At 37.8% G+C, this 15,041-nt stretch overlaps 1 protein-coding gene across 4 annotated transcripts in view; it reads right to left on the bottom strand.

Annotated features, from left to right (window-relative positions):
• LOC113062556 (ankyrin repeat and sterile alpha motif domain-containing protein 1B) overlaps positions 1–15,041 on the bottom strand; it is a 124,002-nt gene that overhangs the window by 84,661 nt on the left and 24,300 nt on the right. For all 4 annotated transcript variants that reach the window (XM_026232504.1, XM_026232481.1, XM_026232488.1 and 1 more), the window contains exon 9: positions 6,679–6,829. In XM_026232504.1, coding sequence (XP_026088289.1) covers positions 6,679–6,829 — 151 coding nt within the window. The remainder of the gene's footprint in view (positions 1–6,678; positions 6,830–15,041) is intronic.

The following is a 15,041-nucleotide window of genomic DNA, read 5'->3' as shown; positions in this document are numbered from 1 at the left end:
CACAATTGCTAGAAAAACAGCCAGAATTGTGAGCCCCCAGAAGAGCTGGAATTTTAAAGAAATAATGACTTGTATTTCTATTTGCTTGAAGATACAGCGTGCAGAAATTATATGAATCACTTTCATAATTTATTTAGCAGATTTATTTAAAACATTTAGAACAGTGATATTTTAGTATTATTGGTATATTATTATAGTATTTATTCATATATTTAATTTATAAATAGTTAAATATTTTCAATTTACTTTTATAGCAGCTTTAGTTTTAGTCATTTTAGTACATTTCTAATTTTCATTTCTTAAGTTTTTTCATCTAAAATGTATATTTTATTTAATCTTTATTTCAATTATCAAAAAAACATTTTTAGCTGGAGTTTAACAGTCTCAGTCCTCATTCACTCCCATTATACTAAATAGAGCCAGAACATTCTTAAAAATTTCACCTTGTGTTGAAAGAAACAACATATATTTGCATTTCACGCATATTCAGAACAACCTAAGGGTGGGTAATCAAGTTGTACTTACAATTAGCTTTATATAAAAACAATAGATGACTTCAGTATGTCCTCATTTAGTTAGCTATGTAAATGCAAGTCTGGGAAAGACAATGAAAGAAACCATTGGCGTTAAATCCATTTAAACAGGCCTTGGAAAATCATAGATCACTCTTGATGATGTTTGTTCCTGTCTTCGCACACATTTGAAACCTTAGCATGTTTTACAATAAACCCACCACTGTGGCTCAGAGATAAGACACACTCTTTGCTGGATATTTCAGACTTCACCTCACTCATACGCAAGTACTTTAACCAACATATGTCAGCCTTATAGACTGACACTGAAATTACATGATAAAATGATATTCTGTATTCATGGTGAACGCTGAGCAGACTAATGAATTACAGAAATACCATTAAGTCAGTTGGGTCCACACAGACACAAACTTCTACACGCAGCTCATTTCTTCCCTTCAAACACCAGTGTCATGAATACTGACGAGCTTGGTTCCTCTAATATGCAAATGATGGCAAAATATTCATGAACCACTAAACTGAGCGCCATTAATAATTGAAACAAAATAGCAGACTTGATTGTCGCTTGCACACATGCTTATATTTGTACTTTCTTTACTGACGTCTGTCAAGAGTCCCATTTAAAACAAAAATGTTTGCGGTGGATCAAAACACAAGTCCTCGCTAGGGGGGATCGTAGTAGTGCATGTGAGAAAGAAGGATCCTAACGGAGCTTGGTGGGAAAGAGTGTGACGGTCAAAACTGCTCGCAGCTGTTTTTGGGGATCTGTGAATGCAGTAGTAAGCTCAGTGGGGCTTGACCCTGCTGGTAATGGGCAGGAAGCCGGGGATGAACTTGACTTGTGTTTTACTCTTTCATCCATTAGCCATTAACCTCTCTGAGCTGCGGTGCTGAGGGAGAAATGAGGCATGTAGGAGCCATGGGAACACCGAGACTCTTCAGACACAGATGCTGAAAGATTAGCAGGCCATTACTTCAGCTGCATAGAAATATGGATATCCAAATATATTACTATGTGGAGTTTTGGTGGCACAACTACCAAATTTAATGATGCAACTGCCAGAGTTTATTGTACTATGTTTTACATTTTAGACTGACTGATGGATTTAACATTCTGCATGGACCAGTTGGTACTTCCAGTGAATATAAAAGTAAATAAAAATGTAAAATAAAAATTTATATAAATTGAATTTATGTTTATTATATATATATATAAGTTTAATTTATTTATATTTTAATTATGCCCATGTCTTAATTTTCCCCACCACATTGGTCAAAGCACTGATTCAGTATTTCAGTATTTTAATGTCAGTACTTTATGTTCATGCATTCAAAGTCGCTTGTGACCTGGTGTCCAAAACTTTTGGTTCTACAAAAGAAAGTAAGTATTTCAGTTTTGAAACAACATGAGGGTGACCAAATGATGACATAATATATATTTTATGCTCTCTCTATGAATGGGCCTTTGAATCATTGGTTTACATGATTTTTTTAAACATTGAGAGCTCTCAATTACATTTATGTTTTAAAACGAACTTAAAACAATCTTCATATAAACCTATTATAATAAATGTCCTATTTACCTGTGCCCTTCAGCAAGTAGAACATATACAGAAATTGAATACAATTATCCAACACTAAATTCTAAATTAAATGTAGATGAATCCAGGTTACATAAGCTATTGATTGCCTTTTTGTCTTTTGTTCTTTGATTAACAGACATTACAGCAGCTGGGTTATTATGTTATTTTGGCTGCTTAAAGAGCAACTGCTTCTGATCTCTCACCCAGCCACATCAAAGTACTGAACCAAAAGTGATTTGTTAATATTTATGCCCACTTTGTCTTCTTTCACACCACCATCAATTCACTAAGTATTTTTTACATATTTGGATAAACAATCAAAAGAAAGCTCATACATATGATTTGCTGAGGTATGTCAATGTTGGACAAGAGTAGACTGGAGACAGCTGAACTACTGTAATCTGAGGCCACATACTGGAAAAAAGTCTTACATTAGGCTCAACACATGACCGTAATTGAGCACCACTTGCTCATTTAAGTCAAAAAAGGAGGAAGAGGAAAAGGAGAGGACAGACAGAAGATAGGGACACAGAAAAGATAAATAAACAGGAAAAGACACACCAAAGCAGCTGTAACGGGACTTATGCTGAGCCTCGTCTTGATTCTTTCCACCTAAATCCTGTTTTTGACAAGCCGTCACTTAATAAATCCTCAGCAAATCCCACACAGTCAGTCTGATCGTGTAACATAACACAATACTGCTGGAAAAGCTGGGTGGAAATGGTTACCTAGATGACACAGCCAGCCAACTAGCTTCCCACCTTTATTCCTGTTGCCTGTTGATTTTAAAAGTTAGCTTTCATGATAATCCTCCAAGATTTTTTTCATTTTAAACACATATTGCTTTAGTCTTACCAAACATTTCAAAACCGCTTTGTGGCATTATTTGCAAGTCATGGTTAACATTCTTGCACAGACTCACACAGGATATGACCTAGAGAGGTGAACTATGAGCACATATTTCTGCTTCTCTTATTATCTGGACTTTCAACTGTGACAGAAATGAGAAAAAACTGCAAACTTCAGCCAACATGAAATCAAAATGCACTCTAAAAATTTGTCCTTGGAGACCATGAATCCATTCAACCCAACACAGTGATTATCCCGTCATAACGGTGATGTGCAAGCATCTCTATTTATTCTCGGAGATACCGGTGCGAGTGTTTTGATTGGTCCTGCGCTTTCCTGCAGTGTTGACTATAATCAGGCAGAGAAAAGAGTCCTGCAAGCTGTGATTTCATGCTTGTGGAGATATCGAGAGGCCAAAAATAGAGCTGGTCAAAATCCACAAATCTTCACGCAAACATCAGCACAAGCACCAACAAAGGGTTACAGTACAGTAACACAGGAAATAGTTCCATAAAACACACACACACACACACACTTAGATGAAGTGGAGACCTGCAGTACTGTGCTGCTACAATAATAGAGTCGTCTGCGAGATAAACAGCGACTGCGGCTGCATCAGGTGTGAATCACTGGCCTACAGGCGACACGGCTCACTGCGTCTCCATGACAACTTGCAGGTGACTCACCAACCTCTCTGGGTAAGGCTAAAGCTGTTTCCATGACAACCCTAACCCTTACCGCAGGAATGATGCCAGAGGAAAGAACTGCGGCATCCAAGCACTACACTCATCCACCTAAACACTACCACAAGAGGGTCTATGGGGCACAATGTTCTAATTGGTCTAAAAATAAAGCATTGACAGCTGTCTTGTGAAGTATTTATAATAAGCCATAGTATAATATGCTAGAATATTCCCAGTAGGGCCCTAAAATACGCCCGGCGCAAAGCGGCGCAAGGCGCAGCGCAAGTGTGTTTGCTAGTTTCAGTCCGGCGCCATTCGCATTTTTCCATCCAGAGCCATGTCGTTTAATTAACAAATGCATTTGCGTCCACTTGTGCGCCCATGGGCGTGGTGGTCTACAAAAGAGGTGTGTTCAGGTGCATTGCTGGTGCATTTCTATTTTAAGGAGCTGAAAATAGACTGCGCCATAGACCAACTCAAACCTGTTCTAAAATCTAGCGCAATGTTTTTTCTTTGTTATTTAAAGAGCGTGTTAGTATAGGCGTGTCCACAAATGCGCGTACACGCGGCTTATTAAACACAGGGACACACAGCAGCACACAAACATGCCAAATATTAAAAATGAACAATGTCATAATGGATGGTCATAGCATGTATCAGAATTAGGCTATCTATTTGCTCGCACACAAGCAGCTCCGTTTCATCTCGGAGACGCGTTCTGTCGTTGCGCTTGCCAAATTCCACCATGTAAATAGCAAATCAGTCATTGCACGAGCGCAACTGGCACTTAAAGGGAATGGAAGATGACACTCGTATTGGTTTATTGCACGTTACGCCCAAAAAACATTGGGCGTTAACATACTGACATTTCACTTGAGACGGATATAAAAATTATAATTAAACTTTATTTGAAGTACTACTTGTGCACAATGTACATTTCTTAATATTAAGCCTAAATGTGTTTTAATGTCACTGTTGATGATGACTGTATGATCTTAGAACAATATCGGTCTTAAAATGCAAGATATTTAAAGTATACTAGCAGTAGCTCCACTTTAGCACAATCAGATATACTTCAGTATATCTTCAGCACTACTACAGCATAGTTAAAGTACATTAAGTACAAAAGGAGTTGTTCCAATTTAGCAGACCTTAAGGATACCAGATTAGTATACTAACAGTACAAATGCAGGGTATTTTTATTAAGTAAATAAATATGTAAATGTATTTGTAGTATACTTAGCATGAAATAAATATATTTTCCAATACATTTTATTCCATTCTTTTTCACTAGTGATAATTTATAACTGAGGGGTGTCAGGATCTTGGTAAGGGAGGAACTCAGGTGCAGACAGGGATTCTCAAACAAAGGGTTTATTACAAAAAGGGGAAACAAAAACCCACGAGGGGGAAAACACGGAGCAAGGTAAAGACTAAATAACTAAAACAGGACTGGACTGACAAGATAAACAAGGACTCTAAATACTAACTATAAACAAACACTCACGGTAATACAAACACTTCTTAAGGAACAATCACAGAGTGGAACAATCACAATCACAGGTACAATCACAATGACAATGAACCGACGCCAGACAGAGCACACTAGGAAAGCTAAATAGGGGGAACAATCAAGACACGACAGGTGGCACAGATGGGACAATCAAGACACGACTAGGTTAACAAGGGGGGCGGGGCAAGGGAACGAGACAACACAAGCACATGGCCCAAAGACAAGGCCATGCGCTTGTACACAAAACACGGGTCTGTCATGATCCTGCCTCAAGACTAGGAAAAATCAAGGACACGAGGGCAGAATCATGACAAGGGGTGTCCAACTATCCACTGTCTCTAAACATAATTGAATACACTTGCTAAGTGAACGTCCAAGCAGGTCTTGGTGCTAGATATAATATAATATAATATAATATAATATAATATAATATAATATAATATAATATAATATAATATAATATAATATAATATAATATAATATAATATAATATAATATAATATAATTATTATTGTATCCATTGTAAATTAGTACATTGTGAGGAGAGCAAAAATTAATCATAAATATTTATACATATGCTTATTATATTATTATTTCAGAGAATTATGGACATTTTGTAAAATGCAGTAAAATCAAGAATCTGTGATTTGTTAATTCTATTTAACATTTGTTTAATTTACAAAAGTACAAAGAAAAGATTTCCAAAGTCTTCACTGACCAGTATAAATGTATTTTGTAAATATGAACAAATTTTGATTTTGATGGCTGCAACACACTCCAAAAAGGGACAGAGGCATGTTTAACACTGTGTCACATTAACTGCCCTTTATATTTTCCAAACAAACAAGTTCTGCAAACAACATTTTTGTCCAATCTAGCTTGATACAAGACTTCAGACGCTCAGCAGTCTGTGATTGTTGTTGTCTGATTCTCCTTTTCATGATGAGCCATACATTTTCAATAGGAGACAGATCTGCTGGCCAGTCTAGCACATTCACTCTGTCTCTATGAAACCAAACTGCTGGATACAAAAATAAATAAAATATATATATATATTTACAAAATACATTTACTTTGGTCAGTGAAAACGTTGGAAATCTTTTCTTTGTATTTTTTTATCAATTAAATAAAAGATATAAAGAATTAACAAATCACAGATTCTTAATTTTATTGAAATTTACAAAACGTCCCAACTTCTCCGGAATTGGGTTTATAGTAAATAATAATATATACATATTTATGAATGTTTCACTATCCAATCAATTCCCAATACAATAAAGTCCTGCCCATTTTCCGTTATTTAATATTCAGTTTGGTTTGATAATAAAGCATATAAAGAATAAAAAAATTGATTAATAATGACATTTTATATTTTAATATACTGAGGTGCATGAAGAATTTTTCTGACAGGTATGAATGCAGTTTTTTTTTTTTTTTTTAGCTTTCATTTAGTTTTTAATAGATTTGTATATAGTTTTCATTGATTTTATTCGTTTGATTGATTTGAAGTTACTAACCGTTGCGAGGACAGGCGTTGTGGAGGTGGATGTCCAGAGAGCAGGGTTTGCGTGTGACAGCTGTAGCCACTGACTCGTAAGGGTTGTCCTCATCTTCTGGTAAAAACACATCCAGGGATGGAGAATGGGCAATTTCAGCACATCGCTTGTCCTGCACACAAACAACATAACACAAACCAGGGTCTTTAGACAGACAGATAGCAAAAAGATGAATGGATGGATGAAGAAATATAATTTTCAAAAAATACACATCAGCTACCTAAAAGGCACCAATTTTTGTGTGTGTGTGTGTGTGTGTGTGTGTGTGTGTGATAAAAACAACAACAACAAAAACACTCAGCATCCAATTGAGAGTTTCTCTCTGTGAAGATCAACCGTTCTGTCTCACACGTCAAATGACAGGGATAAACATCCATCCATGTCACCCTGCTCTATCATCATCAGTGAAACATTGCCATCACCTCCTGCTGCCTGTTTGTCTTCATGAGTGCAACACAGCAGGCGTGTGAGGGCAACCATCCCTCAAAGTAAACATAGCACAGGCCAAGCTGCACCCATTGTCATCGCACTTATTTCCCATGAACCCCATCGATTTCTTCTCAGACGACTATTACTCTACCTGTCAGTCCCAAATCCAGCATCACCCAGCAAGCATTAGATACATCCATCATGCGCCGGGAACAGGGGCAGAGCGATTTATCACACGGGATAGAAAGAAAGACCTTTGTCTCTTTCTCTGTTTTTTCTCCTGATTTGTCTACGATACAGACGTTCAGTTAATTCCATACAGACAGACACTCAAGATCAGGTCTTGGTTAAGAGTAAATAAAACACTCACTCTCCATACACACTCAGACAGGGCCTAAAATGAACACTCACCAAGAACCAAATGCGAGTAAAAATCGGCGTTGACGAGTATATGTATTAATAACTTTTACCTGACCAGATATTGCTGCTTTTTTTAGGAAGATTAACTTTTCACTTCTTTATTTCTCTATAATGGACAAAAACACACACAATTATGTCAATATATGTTGTTTTGGCAAGTTACCTCATAAACATAGTCTTAAATGAGTTATAAAGTCTTAAATTACCATAAAGAGTTTGGAGAAAACAGGACATATGTCAGATCAGCGTCATGTGCCTGCTTTTAAAGTAAAACCTGCTGAAGTCTGTCATTGGTGTAAATCCAAAAAAAAAACAAAAAGGAAGACTGCTTTAGTCGCTGATTAACTTTTGTGGATCAAAATAAAGATGAATCTGTATAGTTTATGCATACACAAACTATAGTGTATGTGAAGATTGTTTTAAAGTCACTTAATATTACAGAGCCTTTTAAATGTTCTTTTAATAGTTCAATACTTTAAGTAAAAAAGATAACATATCTTAAACTCTGCAGACCCGGTACCGGGTCCGAAAATAGCATGCCAGATGTTTGTGTCTCATTTGCATATCCTTCCTTATATGGCATTTGCCCAAAAATGGGTTCATTTGAAAGCTTAGAGTGTTTTCTTTACAAAGAATACCATTAATTGGGGTTTATGATACATAAAGTAGTCAAATTAAGCTAAGAAATATATTCCCCCTCCCCATAAATTTCCATCTAACGATTGCGAATACGTTTTCGTAAGAATGTGTATTTAAAATATTTTTCACAAAACAGTCAAGTCATATATCACAAGAAAGCTCTCATTCTCAGGAATCTGATGATGTAGATCATTTTATTGTGTGACAATCACAGATCGAATGATCTTCAACAGAATCGCGATGTAAAATTTCTCACCTTATTATTTATACATTTTGCACCGCTTCAGTCAGCCGCAAACAGCCACGCATACCTATATACTCGATATAATCTTTTAGATTAGAATCTCTTCTTTCAAACAAGACCATTTTTACGTTTCTGCGTGCTTCCATTGCTGAGATATAAAGCGTTTTGTACAAGTGCGCAAAAGCGCTCCAAGGGCTGTATTATTGAAAAGATCTTCAAGTCATATAGACGGGTCTAAATGCCTTTCTTCTGCTATAGACGTCTGACCTCTTTTGTGAAGCGCTATTTGTCCTAATTGCTGTCATTCACAAGTCGTTCCCTCCAATCGAAGGTGTGAATTCAGCACCGCGGGGGTGCTGGAACTGGACAGCGACTGCCCACTCTTTTCCGCTTGTGGAGACGCAATGGTCTCTGGGAAACTGAGTCTTTGGCTGCTTCTAAACAAAGGACACGCGAGGAAAAAACTACAAATGGCCGAATCTCCGGATTTATAATGCATAATATTCATAAAACAAGTTATGGGTGGCCAACTTCGCCGTGGAGAGGTCAGGACGCGCACCTGGTAAGCCTATACGCGTGCTACTCGCTTTCATACATTTGATTCTTTATTCTGAGGCTTGGAAGCTTCGCTAGCAATAAGCTAATATGTTTATTTTCATAACTGTGCAGTGTTCGACCGCATCTCAGTGAATGTACAGTAATCCGTACAGTACTGGGGGAATAAACATAAATTAGTTTGTTGACGCTCCGAAGTTCGCGCAAAAGCTTCGGGGAGCTTGTTTACGCTGTATAGAAACCGAAACCAAAATACACGCTGATAAAAAATCAAAATATGAAATATGAAAGAGACAGGCGAGGTCTCTCAATCTCTACACGATGCAGAATAGACATAAATGAAACGATATGAAGCTGGAGATTGTGGATTCTATTTTAGATTGTGATAGACCAGATATTTTAATAATTCTATGCATGTCGCTATTGCGCAATATGATTTATTATCTTTCAAAGACTGTTCAGAAAACCCACACACAAAAAAAGCACATTGTATTGAGATGGTTCATCATATGTGAAACAACATAAATAATACTATTTGTCACAAACAGCAGCTTTTTATGTAACTTCTGAGTGTTTTCTGTCAAATAATATACAGAGATCACATTATTCCATACTGCAAGTGTGCAAAAGATGACTTCATACTTATTTAGACAAAAATTTTATACAAAAATGGTATTATTCCTTCCTTCAGTTGGAATAGAATAACTTTTGCATAGATTAGGATAGAAAGAAATTTCCTCTAATAGCTGACAGTTGGAAGAATCACAAGACATTGGTCTGAAGTTGCCAGCCCCTTCAATGCCTGAGTTATACCATTTCAAACTTCAGTTTACACAAATAAAATAAAAAAGCGCCTTGTTTTTTTCCCTATTTATTATAACACAGACAGCATATATTGTCATTTTTATCAATTTCAACAGTGTTTTATGTAATTTCAAAGGGTTTCCTTTGAAATTATACCAAACTTTCTGAGCTTACACTGTAGCATTAGTATAGGCAGGCATTCAAAATTAGGTAGGAAAATGAAAAACGGAAATCCCCAAAATAGCATTTGTGCTTAAGAGGTTAAAATATACTGTCTTGATGTTGTTTCTACATCAATTTGGAGGTTCAAAGTGAAATTATGACAATATAAATATAAAATTGATTTGAACATTTTATATATTTAAGATTTCAAATTAATTTCTAATTTTATAGGTCAGTAAATTTTATCACATCACTAGTTAGTTTTATGCCCTGCACTCAGACACAGGTATAAAACATATATTAATGTGGTAATATTAATGTACAAAGCTAACTAGCTTCCACTTGTGAATCAAAGGGTTGTGTGAAAAGGAAGTTAACAGTAGTGAGCAGGGTTGCTGCATGACCGTGCAAAAGTCACCTCTAAGACCATACATTGTTGTAGGCAGCTGCCAGGATTGCCAAAATTGCTAGATATTTGCTATAGTGTTATAATTTGGCATCTACTATGGTTTGTAGGTGGTTACTAGACTGGTTCGGCTGCTTACTAGTGCATTTCTAACCGATTGTGAGTGGTGCTTGGGCAGTTTCCTCCATGATGCTAGGTCATTGTTAGGTGGTTATTATGGTGTTGAAAGTCATTACTAGGGTGTATAGGGTGTTTTTATGATATTTAGGTGCTTACTAGAGTGGTCTGGTTGGTTACTAGGATACTGCTAGGTAACTGTAAGTGACATTTGTTGCTAGGGCATTGCTAGATGGTTGCTATGATGTTGATTGTGATTACTAGAGCGTTACTAGGGTGTATATTGTGGTTTTTCAGTAGTTACTAGAGTGGTCTGGCTGGCAACTACGGCATTGCTATATGATTGTGAGTGGTGCAGGCATATTCAAAAGATTGATGTGGGTAGTTGCAGGCCATTTCTAGGGGATTGCTAGGATGTCTGTTGTGGTTTCGAGAGTGTGACGAGTGGGGCGGGCCGAGAGCCTTGGGAACAGAGTGAGGCCGGTGGAGTGATTGGAAATCAGCGACACCTGCGACACTCACCAGTCTCGAGTCCCATGGAGGAGATCGGAAGGATATAAAAGAGGAGCGACGGCAGAGAAGGAGGAGAGAGCACCGGGCCTGGGCTTTACTTTGGGTTTGGTTTTATGGTTTGTGCACGGCAGTCGTCCGTGAGGGGCTGTCCCGCTGTTTTGTCTTTATTTTATTATTAAAGTCTGTTTTGATTGTCCGCCGGTTCCTGCCTCCTTCTTCCCGATGATTGTGTAGTTTTGTATATTATTACAGAGTGCATTGGTAAGGTGTTTACTGGAGTTACTTGCATGTTGCTAGATGTCTGTGAGTGTTACGTGCCTGCACAAAAGTCATCTCCATAATGCCAGGGTGTTCTGGTTGATTGCCTGAGGCAAAATTATCAACCGGATTTTGCAATTTCAGGATGATCACTACAGTGTTGTTAGGAGTTGATTGCATGTGGTGCTTGCTTATGCAAAGGTTGTCTCCATGATGTTCGATTGTTGTGGGTAGTTGCTAGGGCATTGCTAGATAGGCTGTTTGTTGTGGTTGTTGTGTTAAATGTCTTCATTGTGTTTACAAGGTTGTTGCTAAGTGGTTACTAGGGCATTGCTAGATTATTACGAGTAGTGTTTGCCTATGCAGAATTCATTTTTATGGGTGGTTGCCAGGTTGTTCTTGGTGGTTACAGTTTTACAACAAGTTTTTTTGTATGTTTTTCTGAAAGAAATTTGAGTGGCGCTTGGAAAGGTCACTTCCCCAATGTTACGGTCTCCTGGATGGTTGCTACAGTAGGTGGTTGATTACAGGCCAAAGTCAAAAAGTCCACCCACAAGCGAGAAGTTACATGCTTAAGTTTAAAACTTAGGGTTAGGAATGTGCCTTCAGATCTTCATCTCATCTTCAATTGCCCCTTTCCATGTAAACTATCTGCGCATTTCTCCTATTCTACAAACTCCTCTAATGATGGTTTTCCCCTCTCCCTTAATTTGTGAAGACACACTGAACGAAGCTCGTCAGGAAGAACAGAAGCATTCCCGAGAGAAATCAACAGACAGAATATTAGAGAGGTAAGAAAGAGAGAAACAGAGATAGAGATCAAAGCTGCATTCACAAGAACTTACGTTTGGACTTTATGTGTCGGTTTTAATAGAATGGTGGGGCAGGAGAGAGGAGCTGGGCATACGCTGAGGAAAATACTTAGAGAGCAGGAAGGAGGGGAAATGGACGGCCTTTGAATCCGTGGTTTCCTGCGTTGTACGCTAGCATGCACACGCTTACACAGGAAACTACACACTGGCCACACAGAATGAGAAAAAAACTACAGCAAAGTTATGGATGACGATTCTCCGGTTATACTGCTGGTGAAATAATATGACGAAGAAAAAATTTAGAATTGGAAAAATGTAATAATTAATAAATAACAAGAAAGCCGATAATTACGATTGCAATACAATAATCTTAATAAAATAAAATATATAATACAATTATAATCACATATACAGTTTTATAATTATGTCCATAATCATTTAAAAACAATAATTTTAATTTTTTGTCAGATTTAGGCCTCTTCTACAGACAATGTTATAATTAAGCTCGTATACACACAAAGCATAGACTTCACACTTACAGTAAAATAGATCAGTACCTGTTTGTCTCATGCGGAGCCGTTTTTCTTCACAGTAACTGTAAAAAATGTCAATCCTATTGCGTATTAACAAAATGACCCCGCTGCGCCCGACTGTCCGAGGACACTACAACTCTTGTTCTCTCTCTCTGCCTCTCTCTGACAGCAGAGACAGGAACTTCTTTTTTTTTTTACTCTGAAAAGGAAGACTGCAAAACAAACAGAAGCGGTTCAGGTCAGTAATTAGCGTCCTGATGCAGGGCTGCAGTTGCTGCACTCGGATCCAAATAGGAAATCTGCCGGGACGGCCCTCAGTCACGTCTGCAATCTTCAGCCGCACATGTGACTGGGGCCTGACAGCCTTTACAGTCGGCTTAACTCTTGTCTTCCTCCCTTACTCCTTTTCTTCTTTAATCAGCTCTTTTCACTTTATTCCCTTTGGTTTTCTTCACATTTACCCGGAGTTCTGTCACTGCTGTTTCTCAGTTGATACAGTATCTGATCTGAATGGCCACTGCCATTTCCTGTGCTGTTCTAATCTGAGCTCTGCATATTTTGGAGGAGGACCCCACAGCATAAAAGGCCCTCAGAGACCTTCTCTGAACAGATAGAGGGATTGATATAAAGCGAGAGAGGGAAGATAAGTTTGGTCATGTGCTTTAGAGGAGGGCTTTGCATGCAGAGATGATACCGGCAGGGGGAAGGAAGTCAGAAAAGTTCACTGATACAGACAAGCCTCTGGCTTACACAATTTTGTTGCAATACGCCTCACAGCAAGGCTTCATTATGAACCGAACAAACAATAAGCGGGGAAAACGAAAGAACTACAAAGAAATAAATTCAGTAAGATAAAGTAGCCTGTTTGAGACAGCCATTTTCACGATAAAAGACTTCCAGACAAAATAATCTCCTTCTGCCTGACAAATTACAGTGTCAATAAAAGAGAAAATTAGCAAACAGACATGGAAATCCCTTATGACTTTCATAAAAATGCCTGACTACTGGTATTCCCTTTTCCTATTAAACACCTTTACACATTTAGCACCTGCTCCCGATTTAACTATGAACTCTGATACGCTTTCCCTCAGTACACCAGCTCAATCCATAGGGATGAGAAAAAACAGAAGGGTGCATCTGCAGGTCAAAGAGGACTACTGGTTTTGAAGGATTGTTTAGTCATGAATGCTTACAACTAGGATCCAAAATTAACATTTTACTGCCATTTCACATTAAGAAGTAAATCTGAAGAAAATCCCCCAGTATATTTGTGACTATTGTGTTACTGCATTATATATTAACCAGTGTATTTGTCACAAGACCCATCAATATAGCAAGACCAATCAATATTTTGTTCCTTATGTTTTTGTTTTTCAGGAGACAAAGTTCTAGTTAAAAAAGCTTGGGCTTTCTAGTAGACACAATTAAACTGCTTGAGTATTACAGTTTTATTACATTGCCTTCTGAAACAGGAAATCGAGGCAAGACATAATCGAAGGGATTAAAAACAGCCAATGAGACTTAGGTACATAAATTTTTATTGCGGATGAGGCATCAATAGTTTCAATCTGTGTTTCTAAAACAAAACAAACAAACTTGCACTAACTTTTAAAAGTAATCTAATAGGACATGAGTGTGAGGACAGAGTGACAGATCATTTAAAAAAGCCAGACAGTTAGGAGAAACTCAGCTAGTTAACCAAACACAGTCACAAAGGGCCAGTAGGGAGACCGAGGGAATTCTGAGCTTTGAGTCCTCATCAGAACTTTCTTATGCAGGACAAGCCGTCATCATCTTACCACGCACAAGCCTGCACAGGCTGCGAGAAGTTAACATTCATTAGCTGCCCTAATTATCTCTCAGCACCTAGGAGGAAGCGCGGAAACCTTCTCGGTAGATGAAGCCACCGCTGGGGTTCTGAGATTTTAAACATGAGTCACGGATATACAAAAGAGATTATGCCACACTGTGGGAGAGCAGGAGGAGGAGGATGAAGATTAAAACAAATATGACGGAGGAAACATTTAATGCAATCACTTGAGGGAGCCCGCTGCTTTGGAATAACTACAGTCATGGCTTTTTCTTTATATTATCCCAGTGCCCGTGTGAGTAATCCAAGCTCTAAACAACAATGGAGATTCAGAGACGACATCAAGGCTCACCAAGAACAGCAGAAGTAATGTGGTCATTCATACAATTTTAATGCCACACACTAAATTGGTTTCAAGAGCTCAGCTCACAAACAAAAGCATTCATTTGGTGGTAAAGAACTTTTATTACTCGAATCCCTCTCACAACAACTTCTACATATTTGTATAACTCATCCATTAATAAGGCGTTTGTGTTGAATCCAGCTTTATGAAGGCTGTAAATTTATATGCAATATAACCCGTCCTCGATCCATCTCCTGCATTTGGCTCTAAACGGCATTT

The sequence above is a fragment of the Carassius auratus genome, chromosome 4 (assembly GCF_003368295.1).
Source record: "Carassius auratus strain Wakin chromosome 4, ASM336829v1, whole genome shotgun sequence".
NCBI classification, from domain to species: Eukaryota; Metazoa; Chordata; class Actinopteri; order Cypriniformes; family Cyprinidae; genus Carassius; species Carassius auratus.
The sequence above is the reverse complement of the archived record's forward strand: the minus strand, read 5'-3'. Positions and strand labels throughout refer to the sequence as shown.